At 52.9% G+C, this 25,226-nt stretch overlaps 1 protein-coding gene and 1 long non-coding RNA gene across 6 annotated transcripts in view; one reads left to right on the top strand and one right to left on the bottom strand.

The window, feature by feature from the left end:
• Positions 1-239: 239 nt before the first annotated feature.
• LOC119864684 lies at positions 240-2,679 on the bottom strand. Its single transcript, XR_005374911.1, has 2 exons — positions 2,188-2,679; positions 240-524 (listed from the first exon to the last, which is right to left on the bottom strand). It is a non-coding gene; the product is annotated as an uncharacterized LOC119864684 (long non-coding RNA).
• Positions 2,680-2,760: 81 nt separating this feature from the next.
• The window catches only part of TEX264 (testis expressed 264, ER-phagy receptor), a 30,437-nt gene continuing 7,971 nt past the window's right edge, over positions 2,761-25,226 (top strand). Inside the window, exons 1-4 of one of the 5 annotated variants that reach the window (XM_038566299.1) lie at positions 2,761-2,860; positions 3,836-3,910; positions 6,117-6,409; positions 15,733-15,954. In XM_038566299.1, coding sequence (XP_038422227.1) covers positions 6,152-6,409; positions 15,733-15,954 — 480 coding nt within the window. In that variant the 5' untranslated portion in view covers positions 2,761-2,860; positions 3,836-3,910; positions 6,117-6,151. Of the gene's footprint in view, positions 2,861-2,937; positions 3,097-3,141; positions 3,588-3,692; positions 3,720-3,835; positions 3,911-6,116; positions 6,410-15,732; positions 15,955-25,226 lie in introns of those variants that run through there. The other 4 variants (XM_038566301.1, XM_038566300.1, XM_038566303.1 and 1 more) reach the window with 4 other exon arrangements.

The following is a 25,226-nucleotide window of genomic DNA, read 5'->3' as shown; positions in this document are numbered from 1 at the left end:
GGTTTTCCGTCTTCTTTCCTCAGGATGCCCCCTGAGGCCTGGGACCTGCTGCACCTGGCTTTGAGGAGCATCTGTGGCTGGGTGCTCCAGCTGCTGGTGTGATCATGGGCTTCCCTCCTCTCTCATCAGGGCAGGTGCTCCTGCCCCAGAGACTGGGCAACTGGCTGTTTCTATGACGTATTTATTTTTACTTGTGTTTCATGTCACTTTTTTAAAAAAGCAAACAGAACAATTGTAAGTCAGTATAACTGCCTATCAGTTTTCTTTATTTCTCTTTTTGTAAAATAAAATTTAAACTCAAGAAGGCAGTGTTGTTTGATCAAGGAATTGTCTGAACAGCTATTTGGCTGGATGGTGGTGAAAGGGATATAACCAGAGTATAGTGGACACTGAGATGCCACTTGGGTTTGGTGGGTTGGGAGAGGGAGGTGGGAATAGAAGGCAGACCGCTGGCAGGCTTTGTTGCAGTGGGGTTCACTAGGCTTTTTCTGCCTTTGCTCGCTGAAGAAAACCACATTTCCAGGCTATAGAGGAAACAGTGAAACTGACTCAGAGTAGCTTGAGGATAGATGGTCCTCAATCAAGGCAAGTCCTGTTGGCGCAGCCCTAACCAGAGTGGGTGGCTGGGGATTAGGTACAGCATGCATGTCTTCAGAGGGTGAGAGATGGCTGGTGGCAGGGTCTGCAGACCATCTTACACTGTATATGTCTTCTCCATTTGTCATCTGAGTTAGTGATTCTAACCACTGCCTCACAGAATTAGCCAGGCTTTGGAATATGAGGAGATAAGGGAAGGTGGGGGTAGTCCACCCTTTGTCTCTCCAAGTTTGGCCCCTGTAAGGGGAGGAGCCCTAGGGAAACAGTCTCTGGAGGTTTACTGGAGGAGAATTAAAGAAGCTCTGTGGGGATTTCTTGGACAGAGAAAGGCAGGAGGGAAAAAAGGCTAAATCTGAGCTCATGAGAGAATATATGTTATTGGGGGAGAGAACTGGGAGTGGAGTGTGGGTAGGGCAGATGGCTAGGTGAACATGTCAGCTTACACCTGTTTCAAAAGGGAAGAGGAACAATTCACTTGGTGGCTTGTCTTGGCTGCTGCCTCCTGGTGGCCAGCTGAGGTCTTGAGATCCCTACCAGGGTTGGGCTTGCTCAGTTGGGAAGCTGACCGAGATAAAGGAGGTAGGGGGGTCTTATGGCCAGCAGCCTTAGTCTCAGGCTGACTCTCACAACAGAGGCGGTGAAGCTCCTAAGGCACACCCTGAACTCTGAGTTGGCCTTTGGAATTCCCCAACCAGCCTGAAGGAAGTGAGCAGAGAGGGCAAGAGGAAAGGCAGCTCCATACAACGGTTTCCTAGGAGAAACTCATCAGATTCTGAGAACAAGAAAAACGCCCCAGCAAATATTGTGGGCAGAAGCTGTATTGTCTCTGAACCATGAACTGGCCCTTATCTCACAGGAAATGGTTCTAAGTGTATAGCCCACTTACCTGGAACACTTAAAGGATTTGATCATGTATTTGATGTCCATAAGCAAAACAACTGCCATGACCCTGCCAACCCAACCTTGAGTGCCTGTGAAAGGCCAGCTGCTCTTTCTGCCAGTGTTTGTCTGGAGAGCTGAGGACAGTCTTGGCCCTGTGGATGAGGGTCATCCTTTCCTGCCTGTGGAAGGAACTGTGTGAAGTGGTGGGAAAGGAAGCCAGGATTATGAGTGCCTCTGTGCTCACTCTGCCCTTTGCTAGTGCAGCAGTGGAATCCACTTTAAGATGATTCCTCTTCCAATAGCAATCTTCCGTGTCAGGAGCACCAAGTTAGCTCTTGGCCCAGCCTGTCTTGTAGCCAAGCTTAGCATAGCTGTCCCATCCCCCTGCCCCTCCACTGCAGGACTGGGCCTCTCAGGAGGGCAAAGTTTGATCTTTGGGGCTCTAGAAGAGTGCTTTGTAGTTTGTAGGTCCTCTCGGAAATATGAGCTGAAGATTCAACCTATGTTCGAGGAGCTTACAATGGATCTGGGAGTTAGCTAGAACACCTTTAACTAGAAGGGCAGACCAACCTCCGCCCAAGCACATCCTGGGCTCAAGAGAAAGGGGCCCGGAGGGGGGCGGTTCCTGGTTAGCTCCAAGGGGGCGGGGCGTTGGTTTTGCTCCCTCAGTATCCCCAATCCCTAGAACTATCTTGGCAGAGAGCTTACTGAATAAGTGTTGGGTGGATGGATGAACGACCACTCCTGTGCTCTGGTTAGGGGTGAGGTGGGGTGGAGTGTTGGGAGACATGACTGACATTTGCGCTGTTGCAGAGGTTGGATCCGCTCGCTTCTTCCCTGAGTCCAAGTTGGGCGTCAGTTTCCTCAGTTGTAAAAGGGGGGCAAGTAGCCTTGCCTTGCTGGGTTCCCAGGTCTACCGGGAAGCTTCAGTGAGAGAAAGTGGCAAGACGAAGTGTGATACAAATAAATGCCAGAGGCGGATGCTGCTGTGCTGAACTTCCCAAGCCTTTTCAAACGCTTCACTCTGGTGCGGTCTTCCCTGTTGGATCCCAGCCCAGCTCTCTACTGCGACCCACCACGCTGACTGCCATCGGCCTCCCACGACTGAGGCCCGGTAAGTGGTGGAAGGCGGGAAGGTGCTCAGCGGGCTCCGCCCCCGACGGCTGGGGAGGAGCGGAATGGGCGCCGCTCGTTGCTATGGAGACTGGGCGGGGCAGGCCTCCGCCCTCCGGGGCCCGCGCGCACGCGCCCACGGCCACGGCCACGTCCCGCCGCGAGAGGGGGCGGAGCGAGCGTGCGCGGCGGGCGGGCGCGCGCAGGCTCCGCGACCTAGGCTGGAGCCGCCTGCGCCCATCGGCGTCCGCGGCGGGCGGCCGCTGAGGTGAGGGCCGAGCCAGAGGAGAGGCGTCCCCGCCGGGGCGGCCCCACGCGCGCTGAGGGCCTGGAACTCCGTCCGCCCGGGCGTGACCTCAGGGGCCCCCGCGTCCCCTCCGTGATCCTCGCGGCCCAGGCCGCTCTTTGCATCTCGTCTCACCCGCAGCTGGCCCCCACCCGGTCCCAGGGCTCGAAGGTCTTGGGCCAGTCTACCGCCCCGGGCCGCCCCTGCCTCGGCCTCCGGTGCGCGGCACGCCCCGAGGCAGTGAAGCCGGAGCGGGGTGTGGGGGTGGGGAACTGAGGCCAGAACCGCACTTTAGCTCCGCCCCTGCCCCTGGAGGCCGCGCCTCGCAGCGGTGGCTACAAACTTTAGCGTCTCTTAACTTAGGGAGGTGTGTGAGGCCCGGTGAGGTCGTGGCTGAAAAGAAAGGTTCTGGGTAAATACGCGAGGTGCGGGTGAGCAGGGCTGGAAGCCCAGAGTGGGAGGCGGCGCGCCCCCTTCCCGCTCAGGCCACTCGGAACCGCGGTCTGTCTGCTCTCCGCCGGCGCCGACGTTGAAAGGCCTGGCCCGCTGCCGCGGCGCAAGGGAGCAGCCTCAGGAAGCCGGCGCGGGACAGCCCGCCCACAACCTCGCCGCCTGAGGCGACCACCCCCGGTCTCTGACCTGAGGAGAAACTGAAGCCAGAGGGGGACAGCCTGCCCCGTGTCAGCGGCCGGGGCTGTTTCAGAGCCAGGTGCAGTGGCCGGAACCCTCCGGGAAGAGGACTCCCAAGAACGGGGGCGTGAGCATGGCCCCACCCTGAGCTGACCTTCCGAGGCCGAGTTCGGCTTCTGATTTCCGGAAGGGGTAGGAGGACGAGGTAGAGGTGCAACCTTGTGGTGAAGAGGGAGTTATTGTAGAGGCCCTAGTGGGCTTTCCCTGAAGAGGGAACAGTCAAGGCAGGGGTGCCCAGCTCAGTGGTGATTTTCTCTCTGCCCCCAGCACTGGAGCACTTGAAGCACCTGGTCCCTGCGGCGCTGGATGCTATGAGTTGCTAAAGTGAGCCTGTCTTTTCAGGTGAGCTTCCCCAGCCCTCCTCCTGCCCTTCTCTTGAATATGGGGGAATTCACTTTTCCCTGCCTCAGTCTTGTGCAGACCTAAGTTCTGGGATCCCATTTTCCCCTCCCTTCTGGGTAGTTCAGGAGGTGAGAGGAAGAGGGAGGTGGGAACTGCGTTGCTTTGAGGAGGATGGAGAGTGTGCAGCAAAGAGGGTAGGTCAAATGAGGGATGGTCACTCTCAAGGCAACTGAGAGACCTAGCTGCTGAGTGAGAGCTCCCAGCTGAGAGCCTTGGGTTCAGACATGTCCCAGCATGGATTAAATGCTTGAGGAAACCTTGTCATCGGGAAGGAGAAATGTGGAAATGGATCTGGATTCAGACTGCTTGGATTCCCATTGCCTGCATTTTAGTCTGGGGCTCTATTTAGTACCTGTGTGACCTTAAGCAAGTCTCTTAACCTCTTGATTCATACCTATCTATCTTGTCTTGAGGATTAATAAAGTAGCTGTGTTTCAACATTTAGATAGTGCTTGGCATATAGTAAGTACTTGGTGAAAGATTTATCATCATCATCGTTATCACCAAAGAGAACAGGAATGAAATTAAGTGGAGGCAAAATGCATCCAAAAAGAAGCACAACTGTGGGGCAGGAACACATATGGGTAAGAAGACTAATGTGATGCACCTCAATGTTAGGACATCAAAGATGTAGGAGTTTAGTTTGCCTCTTTATGAGGCAAACATTATGTGTACATTGACTCCAAAGAATTTTTCAGTAAAAAAAAATTGATTCCCAGAACCCACAGGGAACAAATTATTCCACAGAACTAAGTTTTCTATAGGGCTGAAGTGTTGTCTTACAGCTCCCAAATCTTTTGAATTTTAAATTCTTGGGGTGAGAATGTTCCTCTAGTGGGTCATATGTTTCCCTTCCTCTTTAAACAGTCTTCTCTGTGCTATGATTTTCTTTTCCCCCCTGGGTGATTCAGGTCAAGCCCTCTGTATAAGAGGTTTAGACTTCTGGCCCCAAGCTTCATGGAAGGCTGAATGGTCTGCCTTAAATGGCTCACATACCAGCCTCTGTTGTGTTCTGGGCCTGCTCTTGGATAGCTTCTCTGCTTTTTTTTTTTTCTTTCCTTGATATGAATGTCTTGTACTACACAAAAAGGAATGAGGAAAGGCCAGTGGAGAGGGCAATTGTCAGATAAACAACATAAACACAAAAAAGAAAAAAAGACTCCCGCACCTCACCTCATGCCTTGCTGTGAACTATCTAGTAGAGGAGGTGGGGTGGCAGGATCAAAACCACAAAAAACACCTGGAGATGCTGGTGGAGGGGAAGAATAAGGCCAGCAAGTGGCCCCAGCTGTTACTCCCCCGATGCCAGCACCCTTTCCCCATGGGATGAAGTGTTTGGGCCAGGGAGTAATTGTTCTCCCTGGTGTGTTTCCATTTCTAGCAAACTTTCCTTCCTCCCCCTTGTTTCTAATCTATGGGCTGAAAAAGTGGGGTGAAGCTTGTTAGCACCAGTGGCTCAAGTCTGGGCAGCACAGTGCTGGACTTTGTTCTGGCTGCTCAGGCTGGTTTCATCTTTTCCTTGGTTCTGGATAGATGAATTGGCTGGATAACAAGATTCTGAGGGACAGATGTGCTTTAGCAAAGGAGAGTTTCCTGTGAGAGTCTCTTCCTGGGTCATTTTCTCCCTGGGGTTTTTTCCTTATGGTTTCCCTATTTTTTGATAAATGATTGGGCCTAGCACTTGCCCATCTTCCCCTTGGCAGTGGTCCATGAGGCCTGGGGAGGCTGGGCAGGCAGTGTGGCAGTGTGTGGGAAGGAAGGGGTAATGTAGGGAAAAGGCAGCCTGGCTGACGTCTTGCCCATCTTGGGGAGGCTGGTCAGTGCTGGGAGTATGTCCCTGGCTGACTCACTCCTGTGCTCCTCTATGACTCAGTTTCCCCAGGTGTGACCAAGGCTGCCAGCTGACAGACAGAGCTGCTCTGAGATCCTCAACAATTGTGATTAAGAAATAAAGAGGCTTGTGGCTTCAGTCATCCTTTATAGCTCTCTTCTGGGTCACTCTGTGTGTAAACACCCTGGCTCCTCCCCCTCCTGGGTCAGAGCACCCAAGGCAGGACTGAGATTGGGCCAGAAGTGGTTGGCAGGCAGGTGGGGACATTGGTCAGAGCAGGCTACCAGCCTCCTCTCCCTCCTGTCTCTTTTGCAGCTGTCTTGGGGGCACGGTGTTGGGGGCACAGAGCCATGTCTGACCTGCTCCTCCTAGGCCTGATTGGGGGCCTGACTCTGCTGCTCCTGCTGACACTGCTGGCCTTTGCTGGATACTCAGGGCTGCTGGCTGGGGTGACGGTGAGTGCCGGCTCACCCCCCATCCGCAATGTCACCGTGGCCTACAAGTTCCACATTGGGCCCTACAGCGAGACTGGGCGGCTTTTCACCGAGAGCTGCAGTGTCTCCCCCAAGCTCCGCTCCATCGCCATCTACTACGACAACCCCCACGTGGTAAGGAACCTTCTGTTCCCTGGCTAGGGTTCCACCCCATGGCTGGACATGGGGCAGGGGTATTGTAGTTTCTGAGGAAGGGGTGGGAAAATCTATGAGTTGGTCCTACAGACCACCTCCTCTGTGAGCTTGAAGCTCCTTTCAGATTTAGCCTGGAGTCTTACTCCAGGTATCCTTTCTACTTCTCCAGATCTGATTCTCGGCTCATGGCTACCCATGGACTTCTGACTGCAGGGGCCACATCATTGTGTGTCCCTAGTTTCTTCCAGGGCTTTGGTCTCCTGCCTCTTCTTGCTGTCCCTCTCTCTTCCATCCCCACTTGAGGCTAGTACTCTAAGACCAGCTGTTCAGATTCCACCTGCTCTTTGGGGTCGTATCTTGTTTCTGTGCCTTCCCTCTTTCAGCTTTCCTGCTGTGGCTACAGCTCCTCAAGCTGTTGAGAGAGCAAGTCCTGGGCATAGAGCTTAAAATCCTACCTCATTCTAGTGGCCCCTGCCTCAGTGATACGGCCTTTCTTTGGATGTTACACTGCCTGGTTTGGAGGGGGAGTGAAGGGAGTGACAGGTGGAACCAGGTGAGCTGCCCAGAATGTTTAGGATGCTGGGGTCAGAGATGAGCCTAGCATCACTGGCACCCTGTGGGTGTCTGGCTGTACTTACAGCCTGTCCTGGGTCAGGTCTCACCAATGTGGCCTTTTGCCATACCATGGGATGGTACTGCCCACAGCTTCGTGGGCTGGCAGCTCTACCAAGAGTTCTTCAGCCTTCAGCTCTGAGTCTTGGCAGACAGAGCCCTGGGAATCCCCAGCTCTGGTTTTCTTGCCTGAAGAGCTCAAGTAAGCAGGGTCTACTGCCTACCTGCTATCTGCTACCAAGCCTCACGGGGGCACTTAAAGAAGCAAGGGTGTGCTGACTCTGTGCCAGGTTCTGCTCGACACCTACACTCCAGAGATGAACAAACCTAGCCCTGCCCTCAAAAAGTTTCATGCAGTTGGCAAGTCAGCACTATAGATGAATCTCTAATAGGCACTGTAATTTGATGCCCACAGAGCTTGGAGCTCTGGGTCTGGGGAGGATACCTCAAGTTTGCCTGAGAGGCTCAGAGAGGAGGCAGACTCTACCTGGGACTTCTCCCACGAGTCGAACTTTGCTGTGCCACGAGGGGCCTCTTGGCTGAGGGAAGTACAACAGTAAAGGCTTGCAGACATGAGACAATGGGGGAAGTGTGGCCAGTGAACACGTGGTGGCTGAAGAAAGCGGTAGAAGGGTTTGCTGGGCCAGGCAGTGGGAGGAACAGCAGGTTGGGAGGCAAGGTGCAACACAGCCCCCTATAATTTAGGAAGCTAACTGGATGGCAGATGGAGGAGAGGAGGAAACGAGACAGGGAGGCCATTGAGGAGATAGGGCTTGCCCCAAGTGAGAGGTGGCATGGCCTGGTTGAGGGATGAGTAGACAATGAGGATTTGAGGTCACATGGTTGGGAGATGGCAGTAAGTGGGAGTCGAGATTGCTGGAGCCTAGGTGATGCGGGGCAGGAGCTCGACCAGATGCTCGACCCCCACTCCTACAGGCTCTGTTCTGTAAGTTTTTGCCCCTCCTTCAGTATCTGGCCTAGTTGGAGCCCTCTGCAAGGCCTTGGTGGGAAGGAGGAGAGTCCTTGCAGTCACCTCTTTCCTCATCCACATGTTCTATTACTAAAGCAGCGCATTGCCTCTTAGGTTGGAAATGCTAATTCCGGAATAGGAAAGGGCCAAGGAAGCAATGTACCTTGGGGTCAGTGCTAGAGGCTGATCCAGGGAGGCTGTTCTCCCTCCCCAGTGAGCACAATGGGAGCAGTGAGATAGAAGAATCCTGGCATGGTGTGCTCTCCCCATGGCCTCCTGGCCCAGCCACTGCCTCAAGGCAACCCACCATATAGCTGTCCTTGAGGAGGTGGTGGGCCTGGATGTCCAGGGTTGGTTGGGTGCAGCCTGACTTGGGTGCCAGTCTGGGTGGGGCCACAGCCTGAGAGTACAGCCTCAAGGTTGGCAGTCCTGAGTTCTGATTCTGTTTCATCACTGTCATGCTGTGTGATCTTGAGCATATCATATAATATCTCTGAGTTTCTGTTTCTTCATCTATAGAGCCATGTTAAGATATATGCTTCGTATGTTGTCTGGCAAGAGTTAAATTAGGTGACATATGTGAGGCATTCATCCTGCCACTTGGCTCTTGATAGCTGTTTAACCACAACAAAAAATGGGTGGATAAAACATCCGTGCTAATTAGGTGCACTGAAGCATCATCCTGTGCACTCAGGACCAAGGCCTAGACCCTTGGCTTGGCTGTGGACATCTGGCTGGCTCAGAGAATGAATGTATAAGTCAAAGTGGCCCCTCTGATCCTGTCCCTCTCAGTCCTGGGTCACTCCAGAAGATACCAGTATCCCCAGTCAGAGCTGGGTCATACCCTGACACCTAGAATAGCTTAGGGATGTATAGTCTCCATCTACTCTGAGAGCTGGGCAGTATATTCTCTACCTAGGAGGGATTCTCACAGAGGGTTTAAGGAACCATGGACCCCCACATTTTAGGTGCTCTTGGTTATCGCAGACTGTCTGGTCCACACTGCTGATGTTATAGAGGAGGAGACTGAGGATCAGAGAGCAAGAGTTGAGGTATTGATCTCATACAGTTCGCTCATACTTCTTGTTTTTATTTAACACATGTTTGAGCACCTGATCTGTGCCACGCTGCTGGACACTTGGGCTCCGTGAGGACCAAGGGGCCCAGCCTTCAGGACCTCTCAGTGTGGGTGTATCAGGGGAGCCTGGCTGAGAGACCCCATCCAGGCCTAGGGGAAAGCTAAGAACCCAAGCCTTCTTCCTAGGCTGCCTCCCTAAGCAGTGTCCAGCATGGGACCCTGCATATTTTGATTCATAGAGGGGCAGGATATAGGCTGAGCTTTTCTGTGGCCCATCCCCATACCTTCTCCCTCCCCAGTGAGCACAATGGGAGCCAGAACCTGCTCCTGTGTGAGTGTGCGTGCGGAGGAATGAGGCTATTTTAGGCTCTGTGAGTGGGGCAGGGAGTGACCAGGTGAGAGGTGGCCACCTGCGGTCAATGCTGCCCTCCCCCATGAGGTGCAGACTGACAGCTCTCTAGCCACTCCCCTTCCAGGCCTCAGCTCCTGGATTCAGCTGGACAGGGTTTCTGAGAAAGGCCTGGCGAAGCCTCACTTGGTCTGACTGTGGGCCCAGGAGTGACACAGGAAAGGGCACCGCCAAGGCAAGTTGCTGTAGACTCTTTCATGTCAGATGCTTTTGGAGCATATATATCATTAACTCTGTGTCCTGGAGGGTCAGCCTATATATGTCAGTCAACTCCAGGTCGTGAGAGTTTTGTATGGAGGGAGTTTTAGGGTCTGGGCAACTGGTTCTTGGGCAAGAGAAAAGGATTCCATTCTCCATGCCTGAGGGCCTTTGGAGAGGTAGGAGGATGAATGAGGGAAAATGTGACAGGAAGTGGAGAGACCCTGGCAGTGGCTCATAGGTGTTCCTCTCCTCTCCAGGGCCCAGCATTCTTGGAGTGCGGCCATTTCCTCTTCTAAGTACCAAGGGAAAGGAATGAGTTCCAGAGTCAGTCACCGATCTGTGCCTGCCCTCTCCCCACAGTGTACATGGGAACATACACATACAGATCCAGTTCTATTCTTGTAAAGCTGGAGAGGAATCAAGATTGCTCTGCCCTCATCCCTGCTTCTGAGGTGGGGTATGGGGGTCTAGACAGTGACTTTAGCCTGGTCTCTCTGGGAACCTGGGGTTGTCAGAGGGGAACGAAAGAGCCAGGAGGATCGTGAGTGGCTCACTGGATCCTAGCCAGCTCTGGCCTGTGGATGGACCCTTCTGGCTCAGTGGCTATTACCATGCCCATGGATCTGTCCTGTGTGTCATCTTGGCCCTCTACCTCCTGCTCCACCCTCTGCTGCTACCACCTACACTGCCTTAAGCAACCTGTCTGCCTGCCCTTATGGGGAGTCTGGCTGAGGCAAATGGGGCATAGCAGCTGGTTCAGTTTACCTGGCTGAAGCCTAGGAGGGGGTGCTTGCCCCAGGTCTCAGGCAGATTGGAGAACTGGTGGTGCTTGGGTTCTGCCTTTAGTAAACAAGACTGTATTGAAGCTCCCTTTTTTCTCCTAGTCCACTGAGAGTCAGCCTGGGACCTTCAAGTCTGCAGGGGTTAAGGCTGGTAAAAGTATTGATTTAGGCTTATGCCACAGTTCCCCTTCCCCTTTAGTGTGTGTGGGGATGGGGCCTCCCCTGCCATCCCTGGAGGCACTAAGACCACATGGAGCCTGGGAAGTAATGAGAGAGTAGGATTTCCCAGGGTTGACCTCAACAAGGACAGTGGGAATGTGGGCTAACTGCTGTTTCCAAGGGCCCAGGCCATTCCCTCCCTACCCCAGTGTGATGATTTTTCTTCTGGATGGAGTCCAGGCTTTTGCTCTGCAGTGGGTTAACTGTGTGGGGCAGCACTAGAAAGACACAGATCTCTCTTAGTAGAGCTGCCTTTGGTAGGGAGGAAGGTGTGGGAGAAGAGGTCTTTGGACTCTTTCTGAGTTTGAATCAAGGCCCCACCGCTTACTAGAATGTGATTCTGAGGAAGTCACTTGTTCTTTCTGAGAATCCCTACCTCGAGTTTTGTTTTTCTGGGGACTAAATAAGGATGAGGCTCAGTACCTGGCCCCCAGTAGATACTTAGCAGTCCCCTCCCCTGGGCCTCATGCCATTAGGACTTTGTAATTTTGGGAATCATGCTTGCCTACCTCTGGCCTAGGCTCTTGCAGGTTGCCTGGGCCATGAGAGGAGGTGCAGCATAGGGAGACTCTGTTATACAGGCTGTTCCTAGCCAGGACCTATTTCTTAGGGCTCCCAGGTGGCTTTGGGTCCTGTGGCACTGCTCTGGAGCCAGTCTTACTGGGTTTGAATCCTAACTCCAACAATGCCTTGCTGTATGGGCCTTGCTGAATAGTTTTGCTGTCTGGGTCTCAGAAACAGAGTTGATAATGGTACCTATTGCACAGTGTTGTTTGGATTGCATGAGCTGATGGGTGGAAGGCAACAACTGGGGCAGACAGCACCTTGTCAGATATCAGCTGTTGTTAGGATTATGCTTGGGGGTGAAAAGAAGGCCCTGAAAGACCTCTAGGTGAGAGTTCCCAGAAAGCCCCTAGACCCCTCTTTGGAGGTTGGTGTCCTGCCGACTCCCCTCCCCTCCAGCCTGAAATATAGGTCCTGTCCTCTGGCCCTGCTGTTTGTGTCACCCATATCCTGACCTAGTACCAGCCCAGCTTTTGCCTTTGGATACCACCTGCTTGGGGAAGTTGGACCTGTGGGGCTTGATGTGTTGACCTGCAGCACCCTGAAGGTTAAATGAACCCATTGTTTACCCTCCAATTATGAACAGCTGTGGCTGCTCTGTTTCTCCTCAGGGGTACCAGTGCCAGTGAAGGGTACTGTCCCTACTTGTCACCTTACACAGGGCTGGGTATGCTGGCCAGGGAGGAGTCATGGCAGCCTTCTGGGCCTGGGATCAGCAGGCATTGCATCTGTCCTCATCAGATGTTGCAGGTTATGGATCTAGGGCTGGCCATTTCTATTGAACTCAATATCTGGGTTTGGTTTGGGCCAGCTTACACCATTTTTTCTTCCTTGATCCTGGAAGATAACAGTCTTGTCCATTTTCTAGACTCCATGAAGTCTTGGCCAGGCAGGGACTTCTTTTCATGATGGCCTCACCGACAAGGGCAACCTGGTACTGCAAGACCTCTTTGGAAGGAGCATTGGGGCCAGCTTGTACCCAGAAGCTTTAGATTCCAAGCAGACTGCCCTCTTCTCATATGCCAAGAGTTCTCACAGCTCTTGTTCTGGGCTCAGGTACCTAAAGAAATGACTGATTCAGGGAAGAAAGGGAGTAAGCAGTTGGAACTGAAAGGCTCAGGCTGACCTCCTAGGGTCAGGCCCAAATCGAGGCATTGCATTGAACCAAGGTGTGTGGAATTTCTAGCTATCAGGACACTCTTCTATCTTCCATGCCCTTGACAACCTTAGCGGGCCATTCTCCTGGTGGTGGGCATGGGCTCTCCAGGGAGTCCAGGGAAGCCTTCCCCTGATCAGCCTTGCCACTCCCCAGCTGGTCTTAGGGCCTGTTCCATCTCTTTGCTGGAGATGTGCCTGGTTCAGCTTCCTTCTGGTTCCAGCTCAGTACAGGGCTGCTTAGCTGGTGATGGGTTTGCTGAGTAACTTCCTAGGATGCCCTTTAGTCACTGGCCAGGGCAGAACAGGGCAGGAAGTATCCTCACTTGTGGAATTGAGGGATTGCTCAGGCAGAAAGAGAATACCTGTGGCTAACACACCTCCCAGATCTCAGGAGTCCTGTCTCTTTCTCTCTCTCTTTTTTAAAGATTTTATTTGTTTATTCATGAGAGACACACAGAGAGAGGCAAAGACATAGGCAGAAGGAGAAGCAGGCTCCCTATGAGGAGCCTGATGTGGGACTCAATCCCAGACCCCGGGATCACACCGTGAGTGGAAGGCAGGTGCTCAGCCACTGAGTCATCCAGGCATCCTGAGTCCTGTCTCTTTATTAGCTTCTTCCCTTCCCTGTAGTGGGAGTTCCTCTTTCGAGGTAGAGGGAGAAGAATTTTGCTAATGTGCAGGGCCTGTGTGTGCATGTGTTGTTGCTGAGCATACCCCAAGAACTTAATGTGTACCCAGGATCCTGGGCCTTTCTGCCTAGAAGCCTGGAGTGGTGGGGAGAGATGGAGAGACCATCAGTTACTGTGCAGCACAAGGCCTGCTCCTTCAGTTGGTTATTTGAGATTACAGAGGAAGGGCTCTAGGCAGGGAGCATCAGAAGGCTTTGAGGAGGTTGGTTGAGCTAAATCTTGAAGGATGGGCAGGAATTTCCCAGGCAGAAGGGACCCTGGAGTAAGGTGAAGAAGGACATTCCAAGCAGAGAAAGTAGCTTATGCAAAGGCAGGAAGCATGGGAGGACGTGGCATGTTTGGGGAGCTGCAAATAGTTCTGTGTGGGTGTGTGCGGGGTTGTGGTGGGAGAGGAGGCTGGCAAGGCGGGCTGGCCCAAAGCCTGGATTTGCCCCTCCCTCTGCCATTCAGATGCTCAGTGGACACCTGCTCACCTGGGTTCTGGCCCCTTCTGGGGCCTAGGAATGCAAAAAAGGAGTGCTAGGGGAGTGTGTGGACAAATCCAGGCAGTGTTGCATGGATAACTTAAGACAACATTGCATGCTGGGCTCAAGAGTTTCAACCTAGAGCAGAATTGGGAGCCATTGAAAAGTTTTGAGCAGGGTGGTCACGGGTGTTGTGGTGCTTTCTGGGGTGTTGTGCTTTTGGGGGATCAAGGAGGATATTGAACTTGGGAGCTCCATAAAGGCTGCTGAAGTGATCACACAAAAGACCCCGGGACCCAAACCCAGGTAGGCCAGAGATGATCAGTCAGGTGACCTTCTAACCCATTTCTTCATCTAAACTGTATTGAATATTTCTTTTGTACATCTATAAGTTCCTGGGCTCAGGATCATAGTGATTGGCATTGCAGTGGGCACTGTCCCTAAGTCTGTCAGCGGGAGGCCTTGCCAGAGCCTCCTGCCTCAAGCCTGGGATGTGAATGGAGCAGTTGCACCATCTATAGTCGGGAAGTGGTACTGCACTTGTCTCCTGTGCCTCTGCCTGGGTAGGGTGGGAGGAGTGTCAGGCCAGCCAAAGTGACTGCTACCAGGTAGAGTTGATGGAAGCAGGAGTTCACAGCAAAATGTTGTGTGTTTGGAGGGGGTGCTGGTGTGTGACACCAAGCTACCCTGAAAGACTCCCCTGGAGGGTGCTCGAACCTAAAGAATGGGCAGGGAGGAACTACGTGTTCAGAAGTTTGGTGAATGGTGAATTGGTGAATTGCAGGCCAAGGGTCACTTCTTTGGCCTGTGTCATAGCTGCTGATAACCAATGACCTTTATAGCAGTTTCTGAGTGCTGTACCCGGCTGAACCCTAATATGAAGTATCTCATTCAATACATCAATCCTGTAAGGAACTTTCACTCCAAGAAACCAAGAGACTTATGCAAAGTTACACGACTCAAGATTCATACCCAGTCCTGCTTCTCTCCAGAAGTTGTGGTCCTGACCACTGCACCATATTGCCTGCCAGAAAAGTCCTGAACTAGGCTTAATGACATAGGATTCTAAGGGGCAGCAAGGGGCCCCTAGCTGCAGAGAGCTGGGAGTGACCCCCAGGGACTGCATGGAAGTGAGAACCTGGAGTGGGTGCATTAGTCCCAGGCAAAGTGAGATTCCAAGGACAGGGCTGGACTAGGCTGAGAAACCCCTAGGGGATTGTTGGCAGGGCTTAGAAAGGGAGAGCAGAAGGAAGAACAGGTAAAAATAACTTCAGGTGCTGTGAAGGTAAGCCAAGAGAAGCAATTGAAGGTAGCGGAAGTTTGAATTTAAGGGCCAGTGGGACCCAGGTAGTGGGAGAGAGGGACCTTCAGGTTGAGGGAAATCCAAGATTAACAGAACAAGGTCCGTGAAAAGTGTCTTAGATTTAGGATCAGATACCCCTGGGGGTATCAGGGACTGGTATATATTCAGTTGCAGGAAGTGAGACAAATTGGGGCTCCTCGATGCCAGGAGAAGAGGTGAGTGCTGGACCTTGCAAGTCTGGGGTCAGGCTTAGTAAGTGTTGGAGACTAATATTGAGCCGACCTGCCTTAGGTTTATGGGATACAGGGGAGGGAGGGCAGCTAGGGAGGGGAGCAGAGTGCAGTGATGTACAGGTACTGGGGGCCCAGAGACACTTGGAGGGAAACCAGCAATCTATAGCTGAGACAAGAAGGTACTTGGCAAGTGTGACAGGGCCTGGGATGGGGCACAGGTTACAGAGAAGGTCTGGAGGCTTTGGTGATGGTAGCTGGCCCAGCCTGAGGGTTTGGGGATGAGGATCTTCCCCAAAGATGGTTGTTTCATCAGCAACCCAGAGTTCAGTGTGGTCCTGCTTCCTGACCAGTGTTTCCTGTACCCCTTCCACAGCACAGGGCATAGCATATTTGTTGGAGGCATAAATGAAAGGATGGATGAGTCCTATAGCAGGATGCCATAGACTGGGGTCATGTAAGTTTCAAAAGGAAAATACTCTTCTCCATTGTGGTATCTGGGGCTGTGACCTTTTGGAACTCCTGCTTCTTCCAGGCCTAAGCTGGCACAGAACCTAGGTGGCAAGAGTTCTGAGAGCCTCATTCCTTTGTTCAACCCTGACACACCTCTTCTTCCTCCCCAGGTACCCCCTGAGAAGTGCCGCTGTGCAGTGGGCAGCATTCTGAGTGAGGGTGAGGAGTCACCCTCCCCTGAGCTCATTCAGTTCTACCAGAAATTTGGCTTCAAGGTGTTCTCCTTCCCAGCACCCAGCCATGTGGTGACAACCACCTTCCCCTACACCTCTACCCTGTCCATCTGGCTGGCTACCCGCCGTGTCCACCCTGCCCTGGATGCCTACATCAAGGTGAGAGACAGGTCTAGTGTATGTGTATGTTGGGGGACAGCTAGTCCTTTGGGTAGGAGCCAGAGAGGACTGTCCAGGCTGGGATGAAAAGCTGTTTTTGTGAGGGCAGCACCCTGGGGCCCTCATAGAGCAGCCTGTGGAGCTAGGAAGATGGGTAGAGGTTGTTGCATCCATCCCAAATGCCCGAGACCTTATGGATGCCAAAGCATCTACTAGGAGCGTAGGGAGCTTATTCAGAAACCTAGCCTGATCAATTCAACTCTTGCTTGGACCAGAGACATTTTTAGTTCTCAGCTCCCCACTCCAGGCTCAGATGGATGGAGAGGTCCACCCTGACCTTTTCCTGCTGGGGGCCCACAGAGCAAGAGCCCTGAGGCTTCCAGGGGCTGGCAGTCCCCAGGTGTTCATGTGTTGCCCCAGGCCTGGCTCCTGCATGAGCTTATGCACTTCCTCCCTGAGCACAGGACTGGGGCAGCAGCAGCAGCCTGTCTCCTTTAGTTCCTGACCTGGTCATTGGCAGTGCTTGCAGACTGGGTTACTTGGAGGAAGGAAAAGAGCCAACCACCAGGAGATCTGATTGTGCATCTCTGTTTCCACAGATTTTTTTAAACTTTCCCTGTTGCACATCCTTCGTCCTCTAGAACATTTTGTAAAGTTGAGTACTAGGGAATGACTCAGTTGGGCTTGAAAGTCATCCATTCAACTTGAATTTATTGAATGTCTATGTACTGTGCTGGATACAATGTGAAGCGTTGGTATATGAAATAGGCATTTACAGCAAGTGGTAGAGACAGGTAATAAATGTCAGATAGGGGACCTGGCTGGCTCAGTCAGTGGAGTATGTAACTCTTGATCTTGAGGGTGTGAGTTCAAGCCCCACGTTGAGTGTAGAGATAACTTAAAATCTTTTTTTTTTTTTTTGATAACTTAAAATCTTAAAAAATAAATGTCAGACAAAAATGGGATATGTGCTAGAAAAGAATGGTGAGGAAGTGCGGGGACTAACTTGGATAGAGTGGTCAGGTACAGCCTCTTGGAGGAGGTAACCTCTCCAAGGTAACCTTGGAGAAGGGGATAAGAAGATTCCAAGCAGAGCAGAGTGGGAGCAGAGTGGGACCCTAGGTCATGGGGTGACCTAAAGATACTGGGAAGTCACTGTAGTGTTCCATCCAGGAAAGTAACACATGATCTGACCGTCTTAGTCATACATGTACAAGACAGGCTCTCTCATCCTGGGCAAGGTGGGACTAGATCCAGATCGCAGGGGCCAGCAGAGGTGCTTAGGAGGCAGGATTTCCTTTTTCTCTTTTTTTCTTTTCTTTTCTTTTTTTTTTTTTTTTTAAGGAGGCAGGATTTCTATGTGAATGGTTGTCTTGGACTGGGGCAGTGGCTGTAGAGGTGCAGAAAAGGTGGAAATTTACAATCTATTTTGGAGATAGAACTGATGGACTTGTTGAGATTTTTTTTAAGGTATTATTTATTTATTAGTGAGAGACACAGAGAGAAACATGCTCCCCATGGGGAGCCCAATGTGGGACTTGATCCTGGGACCACGGGATCATGCCCTGAGCCAAAGGCAGATGTTCAACCACTAAGCTATTGAGGTGTCCCAGAACTAATGGACTTGTGTATGGATTGGATGTTGTGGAGGAGCTGGGAGGGCAGAGTCACAGCAGGCTCCAGTTCCTTTCAGCCTGGGCAGGTGGACAGGTGTGTAGTGGTGCTTTTCACTGAAATACGGAGATCCGAGGGAGGATCTGGTTTGGGAGGCAACCAGCTCAGTAGGCTGTGTAGTGGGGAGCTGCCTGAGAAACATTCAGGTAGAGGTGTGGAATCCCCAGTGCTATGTGTGATCTAGACCTCAGAGAAGATTGGGCTGGTGGTTATCTTAAGGGACCTGAGCTTGTGGAAAGTGTATGCCCTGGAGGCAGCTCCTAGGCAGAGGCTGTGCAGAGGGCATGGCTAGTGTGGCTGGGGTCAAGGTTCGGGGGAAGAAAGCAGGAATTTGAATTTGATGGATTTGAAGGAACCTGATGGGTGTTTTCCAGAGCAGCCTAGAGGAAGGGACAAGGCCTTGGTGATGGAAATAGGAGCTGAGACAGGTGTTGGTTAAGGAGATGAAAGGAGTCTAAATAGGTCACCAGCTGTGGCCTTCTTGGTCAAGGACAGGAAGAGAAGAAACAGGACGGCTATTGCTGTGGTAGGGCAGGGGCAGGGGAGAATAGAGGTGGAGTTCTTTGTGAGCTGGCCAGTGGCAGCCAGAAGTGTGCTGAGGAGGAGCTGCTTGCCTGGGGGTGAGTTGGACTGGAGACTCTGGGCAGAGTGAGGCAGGAGGTGGGGTAGCTGGTTGGTGATGAGGGCAGGAAGGCAGACATTGGTGCCTGAGGCCTGCTTAGTATGCATCTTGAGGGGGCCTCAACCATTTCACCGAAGAAGGCTGCTGGGCAGTGTCTCTAGTCCTGTAGATGCCATCCTCAACCTCAGGATTGGAGGTGCACCCCGGGAAGAGACTTTCTGGGTTCCAGACCTCAGAACAGGACGTGTAGCATGTGGTGTGGTGGCGAGCAACTCAGCCACCAAAGCCTTTTCCTGGCTTCAGGGGTTTATTTTTAGACACCTTTGTCCAAATTTCCCGGCCCCTGACAGCTTCACAAGTTGCCTGGTTTTGACGTCACCTCTTTGATGAAAGCCCTTCCTCCTTCCTCCTCCTCCCGTGGGAGCCTGTCAGCTGTGTTCTGGGCTTGATTCTCCTGGGGTGGGGCCTGGAGCAGGGGGCCACCATTCTCTTTCCTGCCTTGGATAAGGAAGCCAAAGATACAAGAGAGAGCAAGGGGCTTCTCCAGGGATGTCTGTGAGGCATGCTGCTGTGGCTTGGCCACCAGCTGGGAGAGTGAGAGAGATGCCAGCCTTCCCACAGTGGAGACATGGCCCAAGGTGCTCTGATGGTTTCTGGAGGCAGAGGTCACCTCTGCCCCTGTGTTTAGCCTGATCTTACATTCTGGGGGGCGTACCATGTGAACGAGGAAGGGGCTCAGCCTGCAGTGGATAGAGGAGTGGCCCTGGGCCTCTCTTAGCCTGGGAAACAGAGAGAAAAGAATAGAAAGCTCCCTCCCACAGCTGCCCTCTTCCCCACTGGCCTGGGACCAGAGAAAGGAGGCTGATAATGAGACTGTGGGCTCTCCCAGCTCTGACAGCTGGCTGCCTGTGTGTGTGTGTGTGTGTGTGTGTGTGTGTGTGTGTGTGTACGCATATGTGCACCCTTCTTTTTCTCCACCTCTCTGCTTTCTCTCTGGATCTGAGGCTAGGTCTGCTGGGGAGGTGTTTCAAATAGAATGACAGCAACCATTGGCTTTCTGTTTCAGGAGGCGTGAGGGGTAAGGGAGGCCAGTAACCCTGCTGCCAGAAGGATGGGAGGGAGGACTTGGCAGGCTGGGACAGGCGACAGGGGTGAGTGGTCTCAGAACTTTGGGTGAGGGAGGTAGAGAGCAGCTGCTGTCCTGGCAGTTGCAGATGTGCCTGAGACTGGGGTAGGATTGACCTGATGAGACAGAAACGTCCTAGGGGTCACTGTGAGGAACCCAAAGAGAGTCATTTGTCAGGTTTCTGTGGAATGTATAGATTCCAGCTTTGTGATCTATGTGAAAGCCCCTGACTCTCTGGCCAGCCCTCTTCAGCTTGGTAGCCTGGCAAATTGAGCTGTAAGGGCTAAAACTCTGCCTTTCTTCACATAAACCACTGGGGGGCCCCAGGCAGAGCAATCTGGGCAGCATCTGTGCGAGGGGATGCCTGGGTACCATGTGACTATCATTTTATGTGGAAGGTGCCCCAGCTTTGTTAGGCTGCTCCACCAGAGTCCAAGGAGATGGCCTACTTGGACAGAAAGAGATCACCCCCTGAGCTTCAGGAATGAGGGAGTCTTCTGGCAGCTGCAGGAGGGTGCTGAACTTCCATCAAATTGTAGGGCCACAGTTGATTTGGGACCCAGGTGTCTATCCAGAGCAAAAAGCAAGGGCCCCAGAATTCACCACAGGATAAAACCAGTCTTAATGAGTATCCAGGGAAGGCTTGGGCACCTGGACAGACCAGGACCAAGTGAGAGGACTGGGGATGCCTTGTGTGTGAGAGGCCCCTGAACTCAGCAGTTGGCAGAGAGGTCACTGAGAGTGTTAGACTGCTTAGCCAATTCTCCCTTGTGCCTGACTTCCTCTCAACGGAATCCTTAATCTTCATAAATCCCTTTCCCAGGGTCCCTGCCTTCCAGGAGTTTTCAGGGAGAGGGTCCTTGTGATGTTTGGCTATCTTCTCCTGAGTTTAGGAAGACACAGGGCATTGTCCATGTGGAAGCTGGTTGGCTGGGAAGTGCAGGCAGGCCTTGGGAGTCAGACATTGGCTCTTTCTCCATAGAATTGTGGAGAAATTGGGGGATAGGGTGGGTAGGGTGGATATAGTGAGCTGGTTGGTTGGGAGGTGTCTTGGTGGTAAAGTTCTGGGACAGCTGGGTTGACAGGGTTGTCTTACTAGGGGTTTTAAAGTGGGCAGGAACCTCAGACCATAGTTTTCAGACCTCTCTGGGGCAGGAGCCTATGACTATGCTGAGGTGTCCCCATGGCTTGGCTGCCAGGTTTGGGGGTTGCACTTGGACCCTTACTTGCTTCAACTGGAGTAGCTCTGCCTCTGGGTTTTAATGAACCAGATGACCTCGTGATCTTTTCTTTGGAGGAGGGCATCTGAGATTTAAGTGGTTTGAAACTTCAGTCCTCAGAGAGGTACACAGCTTGGCAATATCCTGCTTCACCCCTGGCCTACTGCTTGTCCATTGCAGATCCTGAGGACACTGTGGCAGCTGCAGTGTGAATGGATCTGGGAGACACCAGGGCTTGTCCTGTGTGCAGGCAGGGACAGGGCTGCCAAAAGAGGCAGTTGTTTCTGGGGAGCATGACTGACTGGGAGTTGGACCTGAGGGGAGCCCTGCAGTTCTCCCTGGGGTGGTAGTGACTGAACTCTTGAGTGGTGGATCAGATGGTGTTGTCCTAGGGCAGCCAGCTGGCCCTAAGGAGTAGTGGCCTCAGCAAGGTGCCTGTGGGAGTGAGTCAGCCTATTGAGCTGTGGGAGTCTGTTGCTTCTTCTTGAGAGGCAGCATGGTCAGAGCCTAGGGTCCTGTCCAGTGGCTCAGAATCTTTGTGTTTCCCCTTTACCTACCTGGGGAACTTTGAGGGAGTCAGTGCAGGGAAGTGGGGAATTTGAGTCCATTCTGGGGCTAGAACACCAGTGGGAAGCAACATAGCCCTGGCAGTGGGAACCTAGGTGAGGATGCCCCAGTGGGGTATGAAATTTGGGGTCCTCTCTCTTTATGTGCCTATCACCTGTGCTGAACAACATGGAAGGGTCTGGAACTTTATTTTTCATGAGGGAGGCCACCTGGCAGCCCTTCCGCTCAGTTGCTTACTCAGCAGTTATTTACTGAGCCTTTTATATGGTATTATTTAGGGGATGGGGGAAGCAACTAGGAGGCAATCATAGGGTCATAATCAAAGCCAACATTCCCATCATTTTACAAATGGGGAGACTTGAGGGCTGAGGAGGGGAGGTTACGCAGGGTCAATGGATGAAGCAGTGGCTGAGTCCAGACTGGGTGCCCTGGGCTGAGGATCATTCTGATGGCTATGTGCTTTCTGCCACTTTGCCCCATCCATGAGTAGTGCTGGGCCCAAGACCTGTCATGAACTTGGGATACACTTGAGATGGTCCCCATGGTGGGCCTGGGATGGCAGCACATTGGGTCAACATCTAATTGGCCCTTGTCTGTAGGCCCGGCGGGCAGAGTCAGGGCTGAAACTGCTGGTTTGGGAGTTAGCTTGAGGAGCCAAAAGAAAAGGGCAGGGAGAACCTGGCTGCCCATTTGCCCAGCAGGTGCCCATTATGGGAGACGTTGGCAGTCACTTTGGGCACAGGATGCAGCTGCTGCAGGTGCCTTATTGAGCTTCATGTCTTCACCCTCAGTGAGGTAGAGACGGCTCCATTCCCAGGCTTCCCTTACTGGTGTTCCAGGGCCAGCTCACTTGCCAGTGCTGCCGAATGCTAATTGGCTGTCTCAACTCAGGGAGAAGAGCACTCTCAGCAGCACCAAGACCTGGGGCTGAGTGATGGGCCCCCAGAATTCTTTTCTCCCCCATTTCTCCCAGATACAGGATTTAGCCATGCCCAGGGAGAGTGGGATAGGGAGAGGAAGGATGGATTCACCAGGGAAGGCAAAGCAACCTTTGGAAAGTGGTGGCATTTGTCCTCAGCCTTGAAGGAAGGGTAGCATTCTTTAGGTGAAAGGGCAGGTCAGGCAGAGTTACTGATTTGGGCATGGTTTTTATGTACATTGTGGCTAGAGTGCAAGGGAGGAGCAAGCGTTTGGACCCAGGAGATGAAGCTCTAGGGAACCGTTGATGGTGTCTGAGTAGATAAATGACTGCTTCTAGTCTAGGCTGGGCTTTGGAATAGGACTTCAGCACAGGGAGTTGAGGAGGGAGAGGTGGAGGCCACAGAACTGAGCTCTGAATGACTCTACTCCCAGATACCCTCAAGCCAAGAGAAGCCCCCTCCCCCCTTCCCTTACCAGGGCTTGGGTTCCCTTCTCCACTTAGGGAGCTGCCCATAGGAGGCCAGGTCTCCTCACTGCTGGCCTAGGCCCTGGAACCTGTTCCTCAGTCTCTCTGGCTACACCTCTCCCCACTCCCCTACCTCAGAACTGAAAGCACAAAGCCAGCCTTTGCTGGGGCGGGTGTGGGAGCCACCACTCTTGAAATACCAGCTCAAATGTGGTAGCTTGGCAGCCCTGCAGGACCCTGGGGGCTGAGGCTTGTCTGGATGGTTCTGTGGGGTTGGGCTGTCACTAATTCAGAGGGAGCCTTATTCCCCAGGCAGATGGGATTTACCAAGGAAGAATTCTATTGCTCTTCTCCAGAAAGCTTGGGATTCCAGCAACGAGGGAGGAGAAGGGGGAGAGATTTTGAGGAGGCTTGCCCTCCCGAGCAGAAACACTTTGTCCCTTAACAGAGCCTTCGTATAAGGGGAGATTAGCTGCCTGGTTATATAGATTGGAAACCTAAGGCTCTAGGGAGAAGGGCTTTCCTGGGGGTAGATGGAAGACAGAAGTCAGAGATACCAGTTGGAGATGAGAAATTCAGGGCTGCCTTCTCCTCACCTACCTCCTCTCCTTCCCCCTCTCCTCTTCATCCTTACCTGCCCACCTGTCCTTCCCCTCTGGCATTTCCTGATGCTTCTGGCTCCCAGGTGCTAGCCTTCATGGTTCCATCTGCACTGAGCAGCCTTCCTGCTGCTGGATCATCAATCAGTAGCATTTTCATCAGCCTGTGAACTGGATGGGGCTCAAGGTCCTTGACTGCACAGATGCTGCAGAGAATGGCTGGATCTTGGAAAGGGGTGAGCCTGTGGTGGTAGCAACAGCATCTGGAGTCGGTGACTTCCCTCCCAGATTTGGAAAGGAGAGTGGAGGATCCCAGGGCTGAGCCCCCAAGCCATAGTCTCCCTGAGTACCCTCAGACTCCCCTCTCCTGGTCCTGTTCCACGAGAGCCCAAGGCGGCCAGAGTAGGACTGAGCTGGTGTTGGAAATTGGCTCTGTGGGCCCTAGCGAGGGAAAGGCTAGGCTTCCTGGTCCAGATACATACTAGGGTGCTTCAGAGCAGGGGTCCCCTGTGCCTACTTAGAAGGAATCACCCTCCCCTGCTCCTTAGTGCCCCAGCCCACCCTGCTCTGATGGCTGCTGAGGCCCCCTCTCAAGCTGCCCAGGAAGCCAGAGCCTGGGTGCACAGGAATATGAGCAGAGGTGTAAATTACATGGCAAGCTGTCAGCTCTGAGGTGAAAATGAAAAGTCTTGAGGCAGTGGCACCAGCAGGCACAGCAGGCTGGGGTGCCAGGCACAGCACCCTGCTTCCGCACCCCGCTCTTCCTCACACCTTCCCCTTTCTGCAGTCTTCCCCAGCCTCCCACCCAGGCCTGGCTCCTCTGCCATCCCTTCCTCTGCCATTTGAGGGGCTCCCAGATAGACCTAACCCCAAGAGGGCCTTCATCTGTTGCTTCATTTTATTTTCTAACTGGCTGACTGGCACACAGAAAACTGGGCTGTGCTTTTTTGTTAATTTTGCAATCTTAACATTTGTGGTAATTTCTCCCATTGATTCCTTTTGGGTTTTTCAAGTATATAATTATCTTTCAGTGATGGTGTTTTTATTCACCTTTTCCAGTTCTCACTTTTCTTAGGATCATCTGTTTCAGTCTCTTTATTTTACAGTTGAGGATATTGAGACACAGAGAGAAACTACCTATTTGTCAATGGCCAGGCTCCGGGATCCTGCCTGAGCTCTCTCTGCCACTTCTGCTTCCTCACTTCCCTCCATGGAAGCCCCATCTCTCTCCTTGTCTCCTTGGCCTTTCATTTTCATAGCTTTGGGCCCTCCTGCTACAAGGGGGAGGATGCTCACCAACCCTTCTGCAGGCTCTCCCTGCTGGCTCTGCAAGGCCTGCAGAGCTATCTCCTGCTGTCACCTCCTGCCCCACAGAAGGTTTAGGTTCTGGGCCAGAGGCTCTTGGGAGGCCCAGTGAGGATGAGGGGCAGCCAGGGAGAGGGAAGTTGACGGAAGCTCTTGGGCAGAATAATAACAATGTGCCACATTCTAGCTGCAACAGCGCCTGCTGTGCCTCCCCCATCACTTTGCACGTGCGATGCAGACCAGTTGCCTAAGGGGCCTCCAGGGTCTGAGCCCCCACTTGCAGGGAGTGCTGTGTGCAGGCGGGTACATGTTGGTGTCTCTGTAATTAAAAATGAACATGCCTCACTTCACCCAGTGAGGAGACGCCACCACCTCGGGTGGGATGCAACAGCTGTTTGCTGCCTGTGTAGCTGCCCAGCTGTCCAGCCTGGAGTGGAGGGATGTAAGGAAGGACTGGGCAGCTCAGGGTAAGCAGGAAGGCCCAGGGTCCCTCATGCCAGTGAGGTAGGAGGTTAGGGGGTTGTGATTGGGTAGAAACAACAGAGCAGAACTTTTTCTGGGGCTCAAGTAGAGGTGGGAGATGTGTGACCCAATCCTTGGCCTGTACCCATTGCCTCATCCTTTTGGGGATTTGAGACCACCCAGCTCTGAGCAAACCCAGCCTCTGGGCAGCCTGGGAGTAGGATCCACCCTCAGTCTCCACCTGGACCTGACCTTTTCTGCCCCACACCTCCTCCCCACCCCTAGCCAAAGGCATGGGTTGTTTGGTGCC

The sequence above is a fragment of the Canis lupus genome, chromosome 20 (genome assembly GCF_011100685.1).
Source record: "Canis lupus familiaris isolate Mischka breed German Shepherd chromosome 20, alternate assembly UU_Cfam_GSD_1.0, whole genome shotgun sequence".
Lineage (NCBI taxonomy): Eukaryota > Metazoa > Chordata > Mammalia > Carnivora > Canidae > Canis > Canis lupus.
The sequence above is the reverse complement of the archived record's forward strand: the minus strand, read 5'-3'. Positions and strand labels throughout refer to the sequence as shown.